The 25518-nt window shown below is 34.2% G+C and overlaps 1 protein-coding gene across 9 annotated transcripts in view; it reads left to right on the top strand.

Moving 5' to 3' along the window:
• EVI5 (ecotropic viral integration site 5) overlaps positions 1-25518 on the top strand; it is a 205135-nt gene that overhangs the window by 75608 nt on the left and 104009 nt on the right. For 7 of the 9 annotated variants that reach the window (XM_059138553.1, XM_059138554.1, XM_059138556.1 and 4 more), the window contains 4 exons: positions 8682-8742; positions 18055-18108; positions 19942-19974; positions 20544-20690. In XM_059138553.1, the coding sequence (XP_058994536.1) occupies positions 8682-8742; positions 18055-18108; positions 19942-19974; positions 20544-20690 (295 nt within the window). The remainder of the gene's footprint in view (positions 1-8681; positions 8743-18054; positions 18109-19941; positions 19975-20543; positions 20691-25518) is intronic. The other 2 variants (XM_059138558.1, XM_059138559.1) reach the window with 2 other exon arrangements.

The raw sequence follows: 25518 nt of genomic DNA, 5'->3' as shown, positions 1-25518 counted from the left end.
TGAAGCATATAGGAGAATAAATAGAAGTATCAAAATAGTCTAGTGATAAGTGCAGTATTCTGCCTCAGTTTATAGAACAGTAGAACTTTATTTGGTGGTACTGGTTTCAATATAACATAAATTTAATGTTGGAATTTCATACGTCTCTTAGTAGTAGTGCTTGGGACCATTATGTATTACCTGTGAAACTTCCCTTTCCCATTCTACATTGACTGGAATTAGGCACCTGGTAAATGTATAGCTGTGATTGTGCTCTTATTTTGAAAACCACTTCTGTGGTGTCATCCAACTTCACTGACATTGTTTTCTGCTCAGCCCCAGAGTGTCACTTAAGTTCAGGATTAGCCTAACCAACAAGATGGGCATGAGGCATAGATTGAAAGTTTAAGTTTTTATTTTATTGTGTATTCTTTTCTTTTAAAAAGATTTTATTTATTTATTTGACAGACAGAGATCACAAGTAGGCAGAGAGGCAGGCAGAGAGAGGGGAGGAATCAGGCTCCCCACTGAGCCGAGAGCCCAATGTGGGGCTCGATCCCAGGACCCTGGGACCATGAAGGCAAAGGCTTTAACCCACTGAGCCACCCAGGTGCCCCTGTGTATTATTTTCTAATGAAACTTTTCTTGATACATATTTAATGGAAGTTCAAGGTAACCAATCTTGGCCCCCAAAGATTAATTTTTTGAAATGTGATAAAGGTATTAAGAATGACAGCTCTTATTCCTCCAGTTTCCAGTATTTAAACAAATCTTAGCCAGAGGTCATAATTACCATTCCTGACAATACTTTCTGTGGTACAAGATACTTTAAAATGATAGCAATACTATATGCTAACATTTCTCAATATCTTCACTGCTGTAACATAAAATTCCAATCAAGTATAACACATATCCCCATGGATGTTCCTACCCAAGAGAAGTATATTAGAATATGAGTGATAATTATGTTATTAAAATTAGCTCTAGCAGGACCTGGGTGGCTCATTCTGAGGTTAAGCGTCTGCCTCTGGCTCAGCTCCTGATCTTGGGGTCCTGGGGTTGTGCCCTGAATCAGGCTCTCTGCTCAGCAGGGAGTTTGCTTCTTCCTCTGATCCTCCTCCCTTCTTGTGCTTGCTTTCTATCTATCTTTCAAATAAATAAATAGAATCTTAAAAATAAATAAATAAAATTAGCTCTAATTTGCAAAAGCAAGCCAATTTATGGGCTTTCACTATTATTAATGAATTACTTTTGAACTTTTAAAATTACATTACACTATGATTTTGAGACATTATTGACCAAAAAGCAATTCTGTTCTATAATTGATAAAACTTTTAGGAGCCATGTCAACTTCCAGCTCTTGGTAAAACCACATTTAAATCACACTAGCCAAAAAAAGAATTTACTTCACTTCAGGTACAGAGAACAACATAACTGATTTTCCGTTTGGATTTTATTTATCATCAGTATAATCCCATTTCTGAAATTTTAGTTATTCTATTTACTTTTCAAACTTTTGACTCTCTAGTTCTTTCACTTTCATTCTCATACAATGTCTCTGTTCCAGTTTATGATCTCTACTCTGGTGTTAAATAGCCTTCCTCTGATCCAAATAAGTATACCTTGTCTGATGTCTTGCACCCTGTGTTCATGTAGCCAGGTGTTGGACAAAATTCTATAAACATATTGCTGGCATTAAGTTCTGTCTCCATTGCCACTTCATGTATATTTTTATTGACCTTGGTTAATTCTCCCATTCCCCATGGTGAGTATTTTAAACTTTGTCATTTTTCCCAGATTCTGTCCCATTTTGCCCTATCTAACTCTTCGACAGGTTATTTTTTTAAATTTTTATTTTTTTGTTATTTTGCTTCTTAATTCATCAGCCATCATTTTTCAAGCACTCTGAACTTCTGCTGTGACTTCCAGCTTACAGAGTTAGCCATATTTCTTTTTTTCCCTTTTCAGAATATAGTATATCTGTGCCTTTACAGGGTTAATTCAGGATGTTATTTCCATCTCTTGCAGGTCTTTCCTATACTAGCTGTTTCTACTTCTATCTTCATCCCTTTTTTCTGTTTCATTTTCTTCAGTGTACAAAGGTATTTTTGAGTTCTGACTTAAAAACAACAGAATAAAACCTACCTCAACATAGCATTTCATTCTTCTTTTATGAAATTCAGTTGTGAAGGAAAGAATAGTTTACTCATTAGCTCCACATCATATTCCATCTGCTATTTTTTTTTTTTTCCATTCAGGACATTTTTTAAATATACAGAGAGACACTGGAATAATAAATATCCACAAATATCCATATATCATCAGATTAAACAGTTAATAGTCATCTTTTTAAAGTTTCAATTCTTTTTTTTTTTTTAAGATTTTATTTATTTATTTGACAGAGATCACAAGTAGGCAGAGAGAGAGGAGGAAGCAGGCTCCCTGCCAAGTAGAGAACCCGATGCGGGACTCGATCCCAGGATTCTGAGATCATGACCTGAGCTGAAGGCAGAGGCTTTAACCCATTGAGCCACCCAGGCACCCCTAAAGTTTTAATTCTGATATAGTTAACACATAGTGTTAGTTCCAGGTATGCAGTATAGTGATTCAACATTAATATTTTGTCATTTACTTCATCTACTTTCAGACCCCCGCCGAATCCTCTCTTTGTCCACTCCCTACCCCTCACCTCCTGGGTTTTGGATCCACTTTAAGTACTCCAGGATCATGTATTGCATTAATTGTGTCAGATCAATCTCCTTTAATCTCAAGTACTCCCTCCACTCTTCTTGTATGTCTTGATATATTTGAAGAGTATAAGCTAGTTATTTTGTGGAAGATCCTGTAGTTTGGGTTTTTCTGACATTGCCTCGTGAGTAGATTTAGGTTGTACATTTTCGGCAGGTACACCAATGATGTATTTTCTCAATTAACCATGCAGTAGGTATGTACCGCTGGTTAATCTCAGAATTGATGATGATATCTCTATAATCACTGGATTAATAAGGTGATGTCTGCCATGCTTAACTACTCTAATGTTATTACTTTGTCTATTATTGTTAGTTTCCAGATGCTTTGAGATTATATAATATCTTGTTCCTTACCACACCTTCCCTCACCAGATTTACATCCACTTATGATTTTCTCACTGTCTCATTCCTTCTTTATTAATTGGTATTCTACTGTAAGGAAGAGCTTTTCCTTTTTGCTAATATATTTATTCATTTATTTACATAAGTGTGAATTTGTAGGCTCTTTTTTTATTTGGTGAATTATAATTCATTACTTTCCAGTTGTCCCTGCTTTGTCCAGTAGGAGTCCTTTCAAGCTGACTGTTTTGTCCTTTTGACATGTCCTCATGATTCTTTGAGAATTCCTTATTTTAAGATAACAAAAAGCTCTAGGATCATCTTATGCCTTACCTGCTTTTTGCACAGGGGCAAATCATTTCTCCAAGGAGCCTTGATTTCTTTTAGTAAGCCTTTAAAATGCAGCCTGAAGGTAATGGATAGACACTGAAGCAGTTGGCCTCTGGGAGTGGCATGATCCAAATTCAACATTGTAAAAATGTCATCCTGGCAATAGTGTGCAGAAAAGATTGAATTATGAAACTGACAGCAGAGAGAACAATTATGAGTATCCTCTGGTAATTAAGGAAAGGTATAATGAAGACCTAAAAATGCTGCCAATAAAAGAATGGTGTAGCTCTATAACTACTTTGAAGTCACTTTGTAGAAACCTTATAAGCACACCTTGGCCCACTGGTCAAGGTCAATATATCAATAGTGATATCCTGGTAATAATTTTTACCCTTGATACAAATGATCAAATGAAAATGGGACTGACTTCTGTGGTCTTCCTCCAAACCCATAACCGCAATATAGTCACAAACAAACATAAGAGAAATCCCAACTGAGGAATATTCTTCAAAATACCTGATCAGTACTCCTCAAACAATCAAGGTCATCAAAAACCTGGAAAGTCTTAGAAATTATCACAGCCAAGAGGAGCCTACGAAGACGTGGCAACTTAATGTAATGTGATTCCCTGGATGGAACCCTAGAATAGGAAAAGGACACTAGACAAAAATGTAGAGATATGAATTTAGTATGGACTTTAGTTAACAGTGTATCAATATTAGTTTATTAATTGTTAACATGTACTATACTAATGTAAAATGTTTAACATAGGAGAAACTGGGGACAAGGTATATGGGAACTCTATACTCTTTTTACTTATTTTGTAGGTGTAAAACTTCTCAAAAACTCTATCAGTGCAGTTGAAGGAGGAATAATATATTTTAGAGCATTGTTAAGAAAGTTGAATGTGGTTGGTGACTGAATTGGAAAGCAAGGATTAAATGATGATTTCTAGTATTTTGTTTTAGGCATATGAGTGAGTAATGATAACATTTATCACCTACACATAACAAAATACTCACTTCAAAGTAGGCACTAGTGCAGACTGTAAACTTCCAGCAGTGTAGCCATTGTTCAAAACATTTTGTACCTCTTTAGAGTCTTCTATAAACTTTTTAGGATGTGCTATCCTTGTAGGTATACTAAAGTAAGAGACAGAGTAGTACAGCAGTCAAGGGTGTGACCTTAGACAAGTTTCTTAATCTTTCTTAGCCTCCAAGTGGGCATAACAACTTGCATTAAAAAGTCAGATTTGAGGGAGGATTGTGGGAAGATGGAGTAGAGGGCACCAGGAATCTGTCTCCCACCAAAAAAACAATTGCAGTAGCAGAATCTGATGGGACTGTTTTGGAACCCTGGGGCTTACTATAAACCTTTGAACTTATAGAGGAAGCCTTCGATGGTGAATTGTGGTTAATTTGGTCACTTTTAACTCTTAGCACATTAGCACCCCTTAGCACTATTCTCTACCCTTCAGCCTCATGGTAGGCAGCTGTGCTAGTATTTCTTGAGCAACCTTCATGCAGTTGTGGGAGCCAGGGTGGGCAAAAATGACCTTGTCTTGTAGATATCAGGGATATGTGTGCTCTGATCAGTGATTGCTGTGCTATTCCTGATCATAGGTGCAAGGAAGTGAGCAGCCATTGGTGTTGCACCACTCCCCATTGTTGCAAGTCCCCTCTTCCTCCAGCTGACATAACTGCCAAGAGATTTAAAAGACATCATCCTTTCTCTTCCCTTTATTTTCCTTTTTTGCCCTTTTGGGAGATGGACAGGAAAGACTGGAACATTCAAAAAAAACTGCGTATTTGAGGGAAATGAGAAAGTGACTGTGCATGCCCAGGGAAAGTCTCAGAAAAGTCTCGAGACAGTTTACAGCTCAGAACCTGAACTATCAGGTTCATCTTCAGCACAAATGTAGCCTATAACAATCAACAAGACAAAATCAGTAACAAAAAACCGTGAGCTCTGAGGAGAGGGGAGACTGATTTTTCGAGTTATTACATTACTAGTTTCAAATGTTTAGTTTGTTTTTTTCTAAGATTTTATTTATTTGTTAGGCAGAGATCATAAGTAGGCAGAGAGGCAGGCAGGGGGAGGGGGGAAGCAGGCTCCCTGCTGAGCAGCGAGCCCGATGGGGGCTTGATCCAGGACCCTGGGATCATGACCTGAGCTGAAGGCAGAAGCTTTAAACCACTGAGCCACCCAGGCGCCCCCAAATGTCTGGTTTTTAACAAATATCACAGGCATATGGAAAAAAAGAAAAGTATACCCCAAAGGAAAAGAATATTAACCCTTGAACAACATGGATTTGAATTGCACTCATCCACTTATATGCAGATTGTTTTTGATAAATGCAGAATTCTGGTAATTGCCATTTCTGTTCAACGTAGTATTGGAAGTAGCAAAAGAAATAAAGAGGAAAAGAAATAAAAATCCAAATTGGAAAAGAAAAATTAAGATTATCTCAGTTGAGAGACAGCATGATCTTTTATGTAGAAAAACCCTTCTACAAAAAATAGCTAATGAATAGTACGTTACAAAGTCAACCCACAAAAAGTTAGTTGCATTTCTATACCTTAACAATGATTAACATAGAAGAAATTAAGAAAACTATTCCATTTACAATAGCATCAAAAAGAATAAAATATGGAGAATTAACCAAGGAAGTGAAAGATGTATACAATGAAAACTGCAGACATTTCTGAAAGATATTAAAGAAGACATAAATAAAAGCATATTCTGTGTTCATTGATTGGAAGACAATATAATATTGTTAACACATCAGTATTACCCAATATGATCTATGGAGTAAAATGAAGTCTCTCTTAAAATGATATTTTTTGCAGAAATAGAAAACTCCATCCTAAACTTCATTAGGAAACTGAAAGGACCCAAATAGCTAAAACCATCTTGACAAAGAACCAGAAAGCTGGAGGACTCATACTTCCTGATTTCCAAGCTTACTATAAAGCTATCATAATCAAAACAGGGTACTAGGATAAAGATAGACATCTAGACCAATGGAATAGAATAGCACTCCCAAGAAATCTCCCAAGATGATTTTTGACAAGGGTGCTGAGACCATTCAGTAGGGAAAGGTCTGTCTTTTCACAAATGATGTTGGGAAAACTGGATATTCACATGCAGAAAACCAAAGTTGGACCCTTTTTAAATATCATATGCACAATATAAGTCAGAATGGATCAAACATTTAAATGTAAGAACTAAAACAGTAAAACTCTTAGATGAAAACATTGGACAAAAGCTTAGAATTAGATTTGACAATGACTTTTTGGATTTGACACTAAAGGTTCAAGTAACAAAAGACAAAATAGACAAATTGAACTTTGTGAAAATTTAAAAAATTTGCACATCCAAAGACCCTCTCAAAAGTGGGAGAAGATACTTGCAAAGCATGTATTGGATGAATGATTAATATTCACAGTGTACTGAGAACTCCTAAAACTCAGCAGCAAAAAACACAAGTGGATTCAAAAATTGGCAAAGGACTTGAATAGACATTTCTCCAAAGAAGAAATACAAATGACAATAAGCACATAAAAAGATGCTCAACATAGGTATAATATAGATGAACCTGGGGGACTTTAAGCTGGGTAAAATAAGCTACTCACAATGGTACAAATACTGTGTGATTCCATATATATGATATACTTAATGTCAGAATTATAGAGACAGAATGTAAAATGGTTGTTGCCAGGACCTGGTGAGAGGAATGGGTTTTCTTATTTAACGGTATAGAATTTCAGTTGATGAAAAAACAGAACAATGCACATGATGGTGATGGCTATACAACATTATAAATGTATTTAATACCACTGAACTGTGTAGCTAAAAATGGCTACATTTTGATGGTAAATTTTGCTATGTGTATTTTATCACAGTAAAAAAAGTTATTGTGAGTTAAATTTTATATATGGTAAATAATAGGCTTTTCTCCTTTGAGGGAGAATTTGATTTTTGACAGCTCTAAGTTTTCGGGGCCTAGGTTTTTAGTATTAGGAGTAGTTAAACTTGTTATTAACATTTTTGGCCCAGAGTAAGATCTAAAAATAACTTGATGGGAATAACTTTTCTATGGCCTATAAATTTTTGTAAAGATAATTTTATACTTACAGTAGTATAAATGTAGTACATTGCATTTGTCATTTCTTACTCTTCTATAGTTAGTGACAGTTCTTCAGTTCTTCAGTTTTATCTTTCATGACCTTGATATTTCTGAAGTGAGCCAGTCAGGGGGTTTGCTGATTTGAGTTTAATGATTTCTCTTGATTAGATTGAGGATATACATTCTTGGGAAGGATATCATGGAGGTGAGGTACCCTTCTCAGTACATCTTAACAAGGGGTGCTTGATATCAACATGTATTATTAGTAGTATTAACCTTGATCAGTTAGCTCAGGTTGTCAAGGTACTGTAGTACAAATCTACTGTTTTTCCCTTGGTAATATCTAAATATTTTGAGAGATACTTTAAGATTGTGCTTACACTTTTTACCTAATAATTTTAGCTTCCATTGGTTTTCCTTGCCTATGGGGGGTTTTCTTGCTTATGGGGGAATTCTAATGGTGATTTTTAATTTATTTAATTTATTTTTATTATTACTATTTTTTCATGGTGATTTTTTATTTGCTTCATTCTTTCTATGTTCAGGAATCCTTTTATTGGAAAGAGCTGTTCCGGGACACCTGGGTGGCTCAGTCAGTTAAATGCCTGCCTTTGACTCAGGTCATGATTTCAGGGTCCTGGGATTAAGCCCCACATTAAGCTCCCTGCTTAGAGGAGCCTGCTGCTCCCTCTTCCTATGCTGCTCCTCCTACTTGTTCTGTCTCACTTTCTCAAATACATAAATAAAATCTTTAAAAAATAATTGTTCCTCTTCTCCCCATTATAACTTTAATACCATTTTTAGTACTTTTTTTTTTTAAGTGGATTTTAACCATTGTATTTTAATCTGAGGAAGAATGATAGTTCTTTTTATAAGTTTAGGGCTAAGTAGAATCTATATACTCAGTTCTTAAATGCCTTATATATTTTACTTTCTAAAGTTTATTTGTGTGTGGTTCTCATTTTTGTTATTTGTGAAATAGTTTTTTAGGTAAGAATTCATGTAATTATTCAGATTATTTTTCTAATATCAAGTGTCTCAATTTATAAGTTGGGGGTACCTACTGGAATTATATTTTGTATTAATAAATAGGTTAAAATTTTATAATTTAGTAACTAAATAAAAACATATCGTTAATTTTTTTTTCTTCTTAGGCTTGAAAAGGAATACACTACAATAAAAACTAAAGAAATGGAAGAGCAAGTTGAAATTAAAGTAAGCATCTCAGGACTTTTTTAAAGTGCCAAACATACACTTATTAAAGTCAGTCATTTGGTTATGTTGGTATATCTATTTCCTGTAACACATTTAACAGCGATGTTTTTTATTACTTACTGATGAATTTATTTATCATCCCACTATGTTATAGTTAAAAATAGACATTTCAAAATCCAGAATAATGCAACAAGTGGTTTTCATTCTAGTGTGAGAACAGCTGTTTCTAGATTTGTTGGTGGGTCGTCAAGAGAAAATACTTCTACAGGGAAGATAATGACCATTTCATTTAAGCATGTTTTTAAAAATATGGAGAAGTCTATCTATAGTGTACATAGACTAGCAGCCGTGTAGTCTGAGGTACACCAAATCGAGCAAATCATTGCACCAGAACTAATTACGGCTGCCTTAGAGCTTCAGGAAACTTGGACTAATTCAATTTTCTAATCTCTAAGCAAAGGTTATACTTTTGAACTCTCCACAGGAACCAGGTATATTGCCAATTTTGAGGGATATATAAATTCCTATGTATACCTTAAAATTTTTATTTGTATCCCCTGTAGGTCAGAAGTTCTTAAGTTGAGGATCTTTGACATTATTCAGCTGGAAGTTAAGGAAAGTTCTATAGGTTTTATGTTGACATTTCAGGATAGAGATAATGAGTAGAAGCAGGAGTTAGTGAAGAAACTCAGTGACTCGCTGATGCAATTTCTTATCTCTTTGTCTGTAATCTCCCCCTTCCAAAAAAAAAAAAAAAAACCCACAAAAAACATAAAGGAACAGATTTTGAGTGACTCTCCCCCTTTTTTTAAAACTCTGCATTTGGATGTGTCTGAGTTTTGACTTGAACCTGGCAAGACATTAGATGACCACCTTACTTATGATTATTTAGCTGTGACTTAATCACTTTTGCTATAAAGTACCTCTTCACTACTTACATCTACAGAACCTTTTTACAATTAAGGGAATGAGTTTTATGAAATTGGTATTCTTTCTTGCCATGGTCCTTTTCAAAAGCCTCAAGCCTCCTCAGAGAAACCTCTCCTTTTGTTTCTATGTGACCTCTCTCTCATCCATTTCCTTTTTCTAGATGCTTTATTTTCATTTCTATCAGTATTCCCTATTAAATGGAAATAGATACTTCTACATTTTTCAGAGAGAAAGAAAAGAACCTTGTGGATGTTTGTCCCTCCTTTTTAAAAAATATGTCACCCAACTGCTGCTCTACTATTTGCTTTTCTTTTAGGTACCATGAGTAAGAGTAACATTAAATCATACCCTCCACTTCAACCTACTGAAAGTAGAAAAGTACGTCATCCTGATGAGTGGGGAGAGAGTATGGGTTATCGCATACCACGAATATTCGGAACTACAAATCAAGAATCTGAGGATGGGAAGCCATCCTGTTCATTTCACCATGCTATGTAAAAAAAAAAAAAAAAAATCACAGTTCTATAAACAATCTTTGCTCTGAAAGAAGTTTCTTCTAAAATTAAATCACACGAAGAGTAGGAATACCAAGAGGCCTTTTCAGAAAGATCTTTAGCACAATTTAGCTTGTATTTGCAGTTTTTCTCAAACCAGTTTTGGGAGAAATTTATGGTTAATATACCTCACAGAATCCTTCTGAATGCCAGCTCCACGTGTCTTGGGAAAAAACAGATGGCACAAAGTGTTTATAGAAATGAAACTGGGGGGTGGGGGAGAGTGAAAGTTCAAATAGTATCACATTGGGTAAATAAAATTTGCTGATCTCAAAGGTAGTTTGTTCTTTTTACAAAATTTTGTTTCCACATAGTTTTTTCTTATTCTCAAACCATTTTCATCTCCTTCTTTACTCCTCCTGCCACCAAAAAGGGCAAAGCCATGACCATTTTTGTGGGACTGCACTTTCTTTTTTTTTTTACTTTGCATAAGCTTGGGTATGTCTGAATTTTTTTTTTTTTTTTTTTAAGATTTTATTTATTTGACGGAGAGAGAGGAATCACAAGTAGGCAGAGAGGCAGGCAGAGAGAGAGGGGAGGAAGCAGGCTTCCCGCGGAGCAGAGAGCCCGATGCGGGGCTCGATCCCAGGACACTGGGATCATGACCTGAGCCGAAGGCAGAGGCTTTAACCCACTGAGCCACCCAGGCGCCCCGGGTATGTCTGATTTTTGACTTGGACCTGGCAACTCATCTCAGTCATAATCAGATGACCACTGCATTACAGATAGTTAGCCATGTATTATTGGAGGCTTTCTCTAAAATGGGAAATGCCACTTCCTTAGTCCCACTCTCTTCCCTTCTTTCCAGGGTCCCTTTTATAAGGGACCTTTTATAACAAGAGAATGAGCTCTCTTAAACTAATGCTTTCTTGCCTTAGTCCTTCTCAGAGCCTTCAGAGAGATAATCTTAAACTGTTTTTTATACAGGCAAATGGTATGATTAACAAATTATTTGATGTTTTGGTGTGGAAGTAAAAAATCTGCCACTGATAAAGTTTCCTTTTTTTTTTTTTTTTTACTTAAAATTCTAAGACCTTTGGGTTGTGGACCTTTTTGTCTAAGAATGATATCTGGAGGTTCTGTAATGAAGGTGTAACTTTTAAGTATTTTCCAACCCTTTTCTGAAAGTGTTACAGAAAGATTTTGATAATAATTGTTTTATATGGAGAATTTTACATTTTATTAATAGAAACGACTTTCTCAGTATCCTTTTCCAATCTATTGATCTTTCAGGTGAGGGGGAGGAGGTAAGAAAAATTAAAATTCTAGTTTATATTAGGGTACCTCACAAATCATTAAAGAAAACCTTTATTCCCCCATTCTATTTAAGACTGACAGTTGAGCTGATAATCTTTCATTTTTAAATTTTGTGCTTTGGGATGTAGAGATTTAAGCCCCGCAAATGGGAAGAGTTAGAAATTCTCACTGGTTTTTAGTCAGAAGTTCAATTTTTCTTTTTAATTTAAAAATTATGAAGTGTTCCAGAGATGCTGAAAAAGAGAGAATAATACAAAAACACTTGTGTATGCACTGCCTGGTGTAAAAAAGGAAAACATGAGAAATGTTATATGAGTCATCCAGGCGTTACATTTAACAATCAGTATGAAATGTTAGTATTGACACATTTATTTAACACTTAATATGTAAGGGGTCATTTACATGTATCATCTACTTTTATTCTTTTAATAACCTTATGAGAGGGTTCTTATCCTTGTCTTTTTGAGCTTCAAAAAGCTCAAAAAATATGCTAGTGGTCACATTGCTAGAAAATGGTGAAAGTCAAGGATTTGAAATCTGATTTATGTTTTTCTAAGACCCATACTACTCTTCAATGTATACACTGCTGCTTTCCAAAAAAGACTTAATATATTATGATGTAAGAAAGATTCAAATGCCCATTTTTCTGTGGCATCATAAACTTTCAATAAAAAGTGAGTGGCTGTATAATAATATCCAATGGAGGTGATACAGTAATGTAATTTATTCAAGTCATCCACTTAATAGGTATTTGTAGAACCTACTACATGTCCAAACACTATTCTAGGCACTTGAAACGTTTTGCTGAAATAGACCAATTTCTGCCCTCATGGAGCTTACATTCTAGAATGGGAGTCAGACAATAAACACAAAAGTAAAATACATAATATTTTGATGAGGTTAAGTGTTCAACAGAGCAAAGAATACATCTGGAAAGGGAGAGTAAAATGGTGGTGTTTGGATTGAAAATTTAGAGAAGTTGACTGGATTACTTTTGAATAAATAGCTGAAGGAAGTGAGCAAGCTAGATAAATAGATATCTGGACGGAGAGTAGGAATGTGCCTGACAGACAGTCAGGAATGTGCCCAGGGAGAAATAGGAAGGAAACCATTGTGGATGGGACAGTATACATGATCAGGAAAGTAACAGGAGTTACTGTTGTTGAACATGTGAAGATTTTCACTTTGAACCTAGAAAACCATTTGGGTTTTCAGTGGAGGAGAAGGTATGTTGAGAGTAGATTGCAGGGGACAGGAAGACTAATAAAGGCTGATGAAGTACTGCAGGCAATAGATGATGGTGGCTTGGACTGAGGTGGTTAGAAGTGATTGGATTCTGAGTAGACTTTAAAGATAAAGCTGACAAGTTGGAGGTATGAGAGAAATGGGAATTAAGCATTTTGGCTTTAGTAGGGAGAAAGTCGGAGTTCTCAGTACCTGAGATGGGGGAGTCTGCAGAAAGTTCTGCTTTGGGAATGAGTATCAAGAGCCTAGTTTGAGATAATTTAAGAATCAGATGCCAAGGAGATATTCAGAGTAGCTTCTTGAATATTCCGAGTTGAATTTAAGATAGGGCAGGCTCAAAATATAAATTTGGAAGTTACTGGCAGAATGATGAGAGTAAAAGCCTTTAGAGTGGATGACATTACTTGGGGAATGAGTGTAGATGAGAGAAGAGAGTTCAAGAATTGAGCCTGATCATAAGCCAACATTTAAGTTAGAAAGATGAGAGCAAAGCAGAACACAAAGTCTAAGTGTCCTAAAGGCACGAGAAAAAAGAGAGTTTTAGAAAAAGAAGGATTTTTCTGTCAGTGCTAAGGAGTGTTCTAGTGAGTTGAGGATGGAGAAGTAATCATTGAATTTGTCAGCGTGGAGGTAAGCTGGAAAAGAGCAGAGAAATAGTGGGAACTAAAACTTGATTGAAACTAGAAAAAAATGGAGATAGGGAGTATAGATATCTTTCAGGGAATTTGCTATAAAGAAGAGAGAAATGGGACAGTAGCTTAGAGAGGGTCGTGATATTAAGGGGATTTTGATTTTTCTTTACTTTTCATTAAGATGGGAAAAATAACTACGTTTTCATGGTGATAACCACGTAGGAAAAACTGGTGATGTGTGAATGGCAGGGGGTAATTGTAGGGTCAGCACGGTTTGGGATTTATCCCATAGTAGGAGATGAGGTCTCCTAGTGTGGATAGTTAATCCAGAAGAACAAGAGAGAACCTAAAATATATGGGAAAAATGTAGGTAAGAGGTAAAATGTAGTTGTGGGAGTTTGCAAAGTTTTGTTCTTACTGCTTCAGTTCTTTCAGTGAAATCAGAAACAAGATTGTCATTTGAGAGTGACAGTGGGGTGAAGAGATCCTGATTTGAAGAAAGAGGAACAAGTATGAATTAGGGGTCTGAGAGGGTGAGAGAAGGCATGGTCTAAGAAAATACATTATTGCTGCTAGGGCAGATTAGTAGTCCAACTGAAATTAATTAAACTGAATTAATTTCAACAAACTTCATTGTTTTATTTTCCTTCAGTTATATTTACCAACATAGGCGCAGACACAGAGTTGTCAGTATGTTAACCCAGAGTGGTGGTTTTATCAGGCAAGTATCCTATCTCCTAAGGAAAGAGAGGGCAGAGGGGAGGATAAAAGAAATGGAACATCTGTAAGATAGGAAATTAAATTTTATAAAGCGGGAAGAGAGCACATCAGAGAGAGACAATGGAAAGTTGGTAGGATCAATGGATTGTCTCAGTGAGGAAGATTATTGAGTTTGGGTTATTTCATAAAATGAATAAGAACAAAACGGGAAGAATAAAGTGAGCTGTTAGAAATTGAAATTTTCCTATTTGGGGATATTTAGTTCTGGGTTTTTTTTTTTTTATCATTTTTCGCCATTAAAAATAGCACGTATAGTTAGCATGTTTGTATATAAGGTTTTTGGCACCTTATGTTTTCTTAGTTGTAAAGAGTAGAATTATTGAATTACAGGATATTAGTATTTTTCAGTAAATTTCCTAAAGAGTATTTCCAGGGTATGTTCTCTTTGGCAGCGAGTTTCCATTCCACTAACACCTTGCTTACATTAGATATTTCATTTTTGCTCTCGCTCTTCATTTTCCCTTTTCTCATTTTTTTTTCTCCTTTCTAATTTGATAGGTCAAAAGTCTCTCCCTCTTTTTTTAAAGTATCTGTCTTCCTCTTTATGGTTTTCACTTTAAAGTTTAGACAACACTCTTCATTTACTCTGGCAAATGTAATTAAAAAGATAGGTACTCAGAAATTAGTGAGAATTCAATCAAATGATAGATTTTAGTCATCAATTTTCCTATGTATCAAAATATCTTAGAAAAAGGGTGCCTGAGTGGCTCAGTTGGTTAGGCGACTGTCTTCAGCTCAGGTCATGATCTCAGGGTCCTGGAATGACCCCAGGGTTCTGGGACTGAGCCCCACATCAGGTTCCCTCTGCTGTGCAGGGAGCCTGCTTCTCCCTCTCCCTCTGCCTGCCGTTCCCCCAGCTTGTGCGCTCGCTCACTCTCTCTCTCTCACTCTAATAAATAAAATCTTAATAAATAAATAAATTTAACTTAAAAAAATATATATCTTAGAAAAAGGAATTCCACCTAAAATAGGAATAAAAACATCTGGGAAATAGGATAGAACCTAATAAATTATCACTGAAAAACTTGGCATAAAGGCATTTAAAAAGGGTGAATGAAGGGGAGAGACCAAAAGAACTCTATGTTAAATAAAGTTATGATTTCCCCCATCAAATACACATTAACAAATCCAGTCATTTAATTCCTTCTGATTTTTCAGAGCATTAAAATTTCTAAAGAATAGTTATAAACAAAAGACAAAAATTGTAAAATAGTATTCATGCCTGACTTCAAGAATATTATGAGCAATGCTTATCATTCATCAAGTTTTTGGTATTATGCTATCTCATTAATTCTTCCCATGTCATTGTAGATTTTATTACTCTAATTTTCTAGGTGAGAAAATGTATGGTCTACAGTACTGAGTAACAGAAAACGTAATGAACAGGTGTTAATTTTGTGGTGAGGATTTGAGCCTAAACCTACCTAACTTCAAAACCCACTCTCTCAACTAATTTACTATACTAGTACTTAAGGTTAGGGGAGGATAGACAAAACAATATAAGGATAGGGGAAATTAGCTCCACCAGACAATAAAGGGGATTACAAATATAATTAACAAAATTTTGTTGTGTTAGTCCAAAAAAAAAAAGGATAGAAACACTTGAAATTTAATAGGTAATCCTGAAATAGTCTTTAATAACTGATAAAGTCTTATATTTATCAATTTATGATGAAATCAACATCACATAAATGAGGAATTGGTTTATTTAAAAAGTGGTATTCAGACATTTGGGTAGATGTTTGGGGAAGAAACCAATTTAGATTTTTATTTATAGCAAAATTTGAGAAGATTTAAAGGGAATGGAGAGGTAAACCTAGGTAAATGTTTTTAGTTCTAAGTTTTGTAATATTTTAGCATCATTTCTGTTGTAACATTAACTATATTTACTCAATTGTCTGAACTTTCTAATAAGTCATTTAGGATAAAAAAAATTTTGTTTTTTTGGTAAAGTGTGTTAAGAACATTTTGAGAAGCACATTTGTTTCTTTGGATTTGCAGATTTTAAAACAATTTAGTAATTGCTTATTTGTCTAGACCACTGTGCTACACATAATAAAATAGCCAAGAAATGAGAAACATTTTCTTATCAAATTCAAGCTATTTTGTAGTCAGAAATCACATATAAAGTAGTAATCGATTTCTTTTTAAAAAATTTTTTTAATAATTGATTTCTAATTATTAAAATATATTCTAAGTGAATAGAACAAGAAAATCTAATTTGCAAATCTTTCTAATAACTCTGATTTATTTGTTCCAATTTCTGATTTACTTTAAAAGATATAATTCATAGAATCTTTATTTCCTTGGTCTGAGACTTTTTTGTTATGTAAACTATATTTTAGTCTTTACTAGAAAAATGATAGTCTGACAATAGAAATTTCCGAGGAAAACTTTTTTTCTTTTTTCTTTCTTTCCTTTTTTTTTTTTTAAGATTTTATTTCTTTGAGAGAGAGCGTGAGAGAGCAGGAGAGGGGGGAGGGTCAGAGGGAGAAGCAAACTCCCTGCTGAGCAGGGACCCCGACAAGGGACTCCATCCTGGGTCTAGGATCATGACCTGAGCTGAAGGTAGTCACTTAACCAACTGAGCCACCCAGGGGCCCTCGAGGAAAACATTTTTAAAAGCAGGAATTTAGAGGATGGTAAGGTTGGAAGAAGGCTGGATTAAGTTCTGGGGTAAATTTGTATAAAACGTAAGGGAAATTTGAAATTTCAGTGATGGCAAAATGGAGAAGTAACTCCAAGGATTCTAAAAGGAAGTTATAACATATCAGGATTTGTATGAAAATGTTAATGGAATATGCAAGAAGATGACTTTTTATGTAGAGTGTTTTAGTTTTAATACTTAATAGTAATTTGATAGGGTTTGGGGAATCAGAAATTGGTTAGGTGAAGATTTTTTTTTAAATCTGGTTTTACTTTCTTTTTTGTCATTTAAAGATTTCTTGTATTTGAGAAAGAGAGTGTGTGGGAAGGGGGGAAAGGGGAGAGGGAGAAGAGAGTCTTAAGCAGACTCTGTGCTGAGTGCAGAGCCTAACATGGTGCTTGATCTCAGGACCCTGAGATCAGGCCCTGAGCTGAAACCAAGAGTCAGTCTCTTAACCAACTGTGCTATCCAGATACCCCAAATCTGGTTTTGCTTTTTGAACTATAAGAAAATACTAGTAATCAGAACTGTTCATTTTTTAAAGTTTGGTATTTTTAAAAAATTTTTTTACTCTTTTTTTGAGTAGGTTCCATGTCCAACATGGAGCTTTGATCTCATGACCTTGAGATCAAGTCCCATACTCTACCAACTGAGTCAGCAAGATGCCTCCATTTTTTTTTTTAAGGTCACAACAACTTATAAATAATTAATTCAATGAAAACAACTCAAACTTTATATTTTCAGAATGTAAGGAGTTTTGTAGCTTTGCATATGTAAGGCATAGAAGAAGGCTGGTCTAGTTCTGAATATCCTATGAGCTGCATTTTTCAGATTTCTAATTTGTTTATTTGATAAACATTTGAGTACTGTTTGTGTAGATAGTATCTGTAGGAGGTAAATGAGTTAGAGTCTTTTCTATCTAATGGGGATGTTAAGACAGATAAGAAAATGTTGATTATGAGTCATGGTAGGTACTTTAAAGAAAGGGGTTATTTCTACGTGTAATGTAGCTTATATTTAAACTTCATTCACAGCTGTATTGATAAATTTCATTTCCTTTACTATATATTTCCTACTCTGAGGCTATAGGAGTTTGACAGACAATAATGTAATCAACCATTCCTTAGCTTTCCTATTTATAAAAGGTGGTATATTTTAAGAATTACGATTTAAGTATCTTTTCTTCAGGAATGCTTGCAAACAAACCTCTTTTTTTGTTGTTTCTTTTTATTCTTTTTTCTATTTTCCTTTTTTTTTTTTTTTGCAGAGGTTACGCACAGAAAATAGACTTTTAAAACAGCGCATTGAAACATTAGAAAAAGTAAGTAAATAACTACTTATGCAAGTTTCTGTTGAATGCACAGTACTATTTTCTATTTATTTGAATAAAGGTACAAGAAATCTATCACGTCTCCAAAGTTGTGGAATTAATTGCTTAGCTTGCCTAGTTGACTACTTAACTAAATAACTTGTCATTAATAAAAAATTGATCACTATGAGTCCTTGAGCTTTAAGGTTAAAGTTTTAATTAAGGTAATTGTTAGATTAACATATTGATTTGTTTTCTTTACATACAATCTCTAAAATGTACATTCTTTAGAGGTAACCTAATTGAGAATTCATTCTATATAGTATTTTAAAAATGACTTTCAAATGTTAACCTGACTTTCTAACCATGTATTAAATGTGTCAGTGATTCCTTTAAGGCCTAGAATTCCTTTTAGTTTAGTCAGAATGACTGACTGATTTCTCATATATAAATTCACCATGGTGTTGATTTTCAATTAAAATTAAATTAAACATTTGGTTCTCAGACTTATTTTGATACTACTTATTACCTCTTTCTTCCTTTCTGTTTCATATAAAATAACTGGGCAAATGTGGAAAGTATTGCATTATTTTTAATATTGTGCTTTTGATGTAATGTCTATTATAGTCTTGTTCTGATGTTATAAGAAAATATAGAGTAATAAAAGTATAGTCTAAGAGTTTTGGTTTATTAAAAGAAAAGCCTGAATTCACAAAGTCTTTGGGCGTTTGGAAGGGCTTTTTTTTTTTTTTTTTTTAAACAAAAGATGAGAGTAAGTAGGTTAATAAATGATATGGTTAAAATCTTCCTTGAAAATCTACAGATCAATATTCAAGAGAGAAAACATGAAGATATGGATAGTTTGGTTATTTGTCTTTTGTTTGAAAGCATCACACCACACTCAAGGATAGGATGTTTATTTCATGTCTTTTGGTTGTATAATAATTTCAGGTACTTATATTAAGTCAAAAATAGTTTTCCTTTTTTCCTTCATCTTATTAGAGTTGCTTTGAGAATAATTTTACTCTTTTGGTGACTCTGTAAAAACGTTGAGCTTATTTTAGTTAAGTTTTTCTAATTGCATATTGTTTTTTCCACTCAATACTCAGTTTATAATATCTGTCTTCTTAGGTAGTCTTTTATCTTTGGAATGAGCTATTTTCACAGAGAAAATGTTTTTATTTCACTGAACTGTCAGAAAGATAAAGGTGCTGTAGGAAAATGTTAAGTTTGGAATTTACTTCTAGAAAATTAAGTACCTTTCTACTGGCCTAGGTCTGTCCTGTAGTGCTTTGAATTCTGTAAATACTTATGTATCAGTTAAATTCTGTAACCAAAATGTTTAATTATTGAATTATTGCTATAGTTTATTATGTTGAGCTCATTATTTTCATGTGTCATATTTTCCTTGCTTTGCTTCTTTGGAAGTTGTTGTTGTACAATTGCTGTCACACTTTATAAGTGGAATTGCTTACTCAAATTCCTTCTCCCTTTCCCATAAGTTGTTTGACAATATGGCTGATTTCAAACATGAAGACTTAAAAGTACACTTTAAAAAGAAGCTATTTGCTTGTCTCAGATGATGAAAAACATCTTGGAATTTGTGTTTGGTCTTCTAGAAGCATATGATTTTCTGTAGTCTATCCTTATTTTGATATATTTTTCTTAAAGGCTAAGAATAATAAACACAGTAAATAGCCTTAAAATCAAATCTAAATATCTATCTTAATTACAATGAAAAGTAGATGGAATTTGGGCATGCTTTGTTTCTTCTTATTCCTAATTTTATGCACCTTTATTTTATTTCTTTCTCTTAAAGTTCTATCTGAATTTTTCCTTTTGTAGGAAAGTGCTTCCTTGGCAGATAGATTGATACAGGTATAGTTTTTTTGTTTTTGTTTTTGTTTTTTTAACATTTTCTCTAACTTTACTTCTAAGGAAAGTCCTAAACCTAGAAATTCACATTTTAATGCATGAATTTTACATGCATTTTCCTAGAAATAATTTTTTGGGCTGGTATATATGTGTGCAAACTTAATTTTTGATAACAGTGTGTTATCTTGGGTTATTAAACACCTTTTGCACGTTTTAAAGCTAACCTTAAAGTATTTATTCCCAAATGTCAATCAGTGGATTCTGTGAAATTAACTACTATACATTGAAAATTTTAGTCCTGCATGTACAACTCAGTAATATTGCATGAATTGAATTTTTATTGACTGAACAAAGAATTGTTCTTAAGATTATCAGATAATTTTTTAAATTTCGCTTTCCAAAATTTGCTGGAGCAATAATGAGCTGCTGGTTAATAATTACTTAGGTTGTTCTGTTCTCTGAGGTTTTTTTTTTTTTTTAAACATATCACAGTAAATAACTAAACCTCACAAAGGCAGTCTTTCTTGAATCTATCCTAAATTGCTTTACACACACACAAATTATGTCCTAAGGGACAAGTGACAAGAGCCCAGGAGGCTGAGGAAAACTACCTCATAAAACGGGAGTTGGTCACCATCAAACAGCAGAGTGATGAGGCCAGTGCTAAACTGGAGCAAGCTGAAAATACCATCAGGAAGCTCCAGCACCAACAACAATGGGTAAGGAGTCTGGTAGTGCTTTTTCTCACCTTTCTCATCCCCCTTCCCTTTAAGCCTTTTTTTTTTTTTTTTTTTTTTTAGCACAACTTCTGTGCTCTTGTTTTTAAGTAAGTTTGTTTTCTACTTTAATTGAATTCTTAATCAGTTTTATATTCTGTAATACTTAGGGGTCTTATTGTTGTCTAAGGACTCTTCATTCTAACATTCTTTCTCTGTCCACACAATTTTGTTAGAAATAGGTTATATTTTCTTTTCTTACATTATATTTTAAGTAACAGAAAATAAGTGATGTTGACCAGACTTGCTTCTTAGGTTTTAGAAATCTGTTCCATATTGGTATTTTACCGTGGGTTATTTTTGATTCTTAACTCCAGCTAGTTCTTGTTAATTGTGCAGATGAAATAATATCCAACATGAAGAATATATGTAATTATCTCACTAAAGTTTGATAATGTGGGGATTTATGTCTTATGAAAAACTACAGCCTTAACTTCCTACATCAAGACCTCAAATTATGGTTTAAGATATATGTTTACATTTTTTCAAGAGGAGAGAAATTTCAAAATGAAAAAAGGAACTTTTAAAAAGTTACGTTAGCTAATTTAGGTTACTAATCAGCTTTTCTTAGGTATCTTGCAGCTTAGACAGCATTTTCCATTGGCAAATTCAGACTAGTGTAATCTTAATCAAGGATATGAGGGCTAAAAAGAAAAGCCAGCTGTTTATTTTTAAAAAGGTATTGTTTCTTGTTTCAGTTTTCTGTTCTCAGGAGTTAGACTGTAACAGGAGTAGGCAGAAAAGGTTATGTTAAATCTAGAACTCTATGTGGGTCAGGAAGGCAAATAGAATTACTTCAAAGTTGGACATTACTTTTATTCAGTAAAATTAAGAAACACCATCATAATCTGGCTATGGATATCAGAAAACTGAAAGCAAGAAGAAATTGACAATTGAAAAAAAATTTTTTTCTATAGTGTTAATGAAGATCATTAAGGAAAATGAATAGAAAGGTGGTGAAAGAATATTAAAAAGTTGGGAATGCAGGCGCCTGGGTGGCTCAGTAGTTTAAAGCCTCTGCCTTTGGCTCAGGTCATGATCCCAGGGTCCTGGGATCGAGCCCCGAATCGGGCTTTCTGCTCAGCAGGGAGCCTGCTTCCTCCTCTCTCTCTGCCTGCCTCTCTGTCTACTTGTGATCTCTATCTGTCAAATAAATAAATAAAATCTTAAAAAAAAAAAAAGTTGGGAATGCAAATGTTTTGTCCTGCCTTTGTATGAAGTGTTGATATCAAAGCATAAAAAATAGAAGAAACAGAATTGGGAGTTTCTGTTTGGGATTAGGTTAAACTGAGTTATCAATGTAATGTGCTTTCGTTATAGGGAAAGATAGTAAGTGTTATGTTTTCATTTAGCATAAGCTACAGTTACAATCCATTAGAATCACAAATTACTAGCTCTTTTTGCATGCTTTTTCAAATATTGAGACTTATAGGACATAAAAATAAGAAAGCTTGTTTATGATGAAAAAAGTAAAACGGGCAAACAAAAAATGGCCAGAATGAACTAAAGCTTTAGAAAATAAAATGTAACAAAAGAATCTCTGTGCTGTTTCAGAGACCAGATAGACTCACATTGTGGAGCTAAAAAATACAACAAGTAGAATGCAGATCTCTACTCTGATTTTGTTTACATTTTTTTTTCTCACTTGGCAGACATTCTTCTAGACTGGAATAAAATGTAAAACAAACATTTAAAGCAGTAAAACAAATGTAAAACAAACATACAAAACAGGCAAAAGTAATAGAGCCTTGGTTAAATTTCTAACTTCAAAGCAAATGCATATTTCTAGATAATAAAATAATTTGCAAAATGCAGGAATACAAGAATATTATTGTCTTTAAAGGATTTTAGAAAATAAGAGATACTGAAGACTTTGAAGTGGGCAAAACATAGCTCTTCAGTAATAATGTTTAGATATCTGAACAAAGAATTAGTGACTTTGATGATGCTTCATTAAAAATTCCTAGAACATCTGGTTTATAAATAATTGGAAAAGTGACTTTTATTCTTTAAAAGGGAATTTACTATGTATAAGTCAAAACTGACTTTGTTTCTGCAGTAAAGAAAAACTTTAAAACGCCATAAGTGTCATTTTAAAAGTGATTTGTCAGGTACTCTCATGGTATCTTTCTGGTTAAGGTAGAGAAATATAGATGAAAATAGTAAACTTAATTGGTTTTATATATGATTAATTATGTCAAGAGGTTATCCATGTTGAAGCAAAAATACATCAGAGATGTCTTTGTCTCCTAAACCTATGCTTCCAAGTATTTTAATGTTATTAAACCCTTATATTGAAGTATGTTTAATAATTTTATACATGAAATATTTTAGAATATTTCATATTCTAAAATATAGCTAATATGTTACACAGTGAATAAAGATTCCAAAATATGTTTAAAGTATATTCAGGGGCACCTGAGTGGTTAAGCATCTGCCTTTAGCTCTCAGGTCATGATTCCATGGGATCGAGTCCTGGTGTAGGGAGCCTGCTTCTCCCACTGCCTCTGCCTCTAGAGGCCTCTCTTTCTCTCTGTCTCTCATGAATAAGTAAATGAAATCTTAAAAAAAAAAAAAAAAAGTATATTCAGAATAAGAAACAAAAATAAAAGATTATTTTATAGAAATAAATCTATTAGCCTTGCCCTTAATTTTCAAATTCAGAGAGATGTCTTATATAACAAAGACCTAGGAATTTTAAGTGATAGGAAATCAGGAATTGGCCAGTAATGCAAATACAGTTTACCCTCCCCATCCCCATCCCAAGTAGTCTTCCTGGAAGATCCAATTTAATTCTAAGTAACTTGCAGGAAAAAAATTTGTAGTGTTGTTTTCGTTTGAAAACCAAAACTTGGGGATGCCTCGGTGGCTCAGTGGGTTAAAGCTCTGCCTTTAGCTTAGTCATGAACCCAGGGTCCTGGGATTGCATCGGGCTCTCTGCTCAGCGGGGAGCCTACTTCCCCCTTTCTCTCTCTCTCTCTGCCTGCCTCTCTGCCTACTTGTAATCTCTGTCAAATAAATAAATAAAATCTTTAAAAAAGAAAAAAAGAAAACCAAAACTCATGTGCATTGTCTACACACTGCATTATGGCCAGTGTAGGAAAGACTGTGGCAGCTCTGGATATTTTTAGACTGTACTAAAGAAGACTTCATGAGAACGTCATAGATAGAGTCATTTACAAGTATTTGAGGAGTGATCTTATGGAAATGTGATTAGCCTTTTTTGATATTGCTTCAGAGGGCAGAATGTGTTTAAGGTCCATGGATACAAAATCTTACTCATTGGAATTTTGACAAAAGGAGTAGTTGCTTTGCAAAGCAGTGAGCATATGAGAGTGGTAGGAGGTGAACATATGTTGCTATATGTTTTGGTTTCAACCTTCCAATATAACCTCATGAATTCTTCAGAACTCAGAATAAAGGTTTCAAGCCTTTATTTCAGGAGGAGGTATTGAATTACCAATATAGTCATCCACCACCATCACCCTCTATTACAATAGTGTCATTTTATATGATCTAAAGAGCTTTGGATTTCATTTATGGGACTGAATTCTAGTCAGACTCTTTCGCTAATTGTGTGACTTTTGATATTTAAGGACTCAGGTTTTTTTTTTTTTTTCCCCTCTAAAATGATTACATACGGCTAGACCACCTCAGGTCTCTGACTATTTAAATGAACTTTATTGAAGTATAATTTACATGCAATAAAATTAATCAGATTTAAGTGTATAGTTTGATTATTTTAACAGTTTTTTAAAAAAGATTTTGTTTATTTATTTGACAGAGAGATCACAAGCAGGCAGAGGGAGAGGGAGAAGCAGGCTCCCTGCTGAGCAGAGAGCCCAGTGCGGGGCTCAATCCCAGGACCCTGGGATCATGACCTGAGCCGAAGGCATAGGCTTTAACCCACTGAACCACCCAGGCGCCCCTTATTTTAACAATTGTATCTAGTTGTATAACCATCACCACAATCAAAATAAAGATTATTTCTATCACCCCCCAAATTTTCATCATTCCCTTTGCAGTTCATCTCTCCACTTCCAGCAACCATTCTGCTGTCACTGTAGTTTTGCCTTTTTAAGAATTTCATATAAATGGAATCATTAAGGTATGAGGCTTTTGTGTCAGGTTTCTTTCAGTTAGCATATTCCCTCTTTTTGGCAATTTTATTTTTTATTGCAGTAAAACAGATAAAACATAAATTTACCATTGAAGTGCACAGTTCAGTGGCACTAAGTACATTTACAGTGCTCTGAATAATAACCACCATTTATTTCTTGAACTTTTTCATCACCCCAAACAGAAGGTTTGTAACTATTAAAAAATAGTTTCCCTTTCTCCTTCCCCTGATATCTCTATTCTACTTTCTGTTACTCGTATAAATTTGCCTCTTCTAGGTAACTGATACAAGTAGAATCATGTAGTATTTGTCCTTTTGTGTCTAGCTTATTTCACTTAGCATAATGTCTTTAGGGTCATCCCTTTTGTAGCATGTATAATAATTTAATTAGTTTTTATGGTAGTTGCATAATACTCAGCTTTATGTTTATACCACATTTTGTTTATCCATTCATCAGTTGATGGTCATTTTGGTTTTCTGCCTTTTGACTATTATGAATAATGCTGCTGTGATCATTAACATACAAGGATCTGTTTGAATCCCTATTTTTAATTTTTTGGTATATATCACTAGAAGTGGAGTTGCTGGATCATATGATAATTCTGTTAACTTTTTGAGGAACCACTAAACTGCTTTCCACAATGGCTGCAC

This window comes from Mustela lutreola, chromosome 10 (assembly GCF_030435805.1).
Source record: "Mustela lutreola isolate mMusLut2 chromosome 10, mMusLut2.pri, whole genome shotgun sequence".
NCBI classification, from domain to species: Eukaryota; Metazoa; Chordata; class Mammalia; order Carnivora; family Mustelidae; genus Mustela; species Mustela lutreola.
The sequence above is the reverse complement of the archived record's forward strand: the minus strand, read 5'-3'. Positions and strand labels throughout refer to the sequence as shown.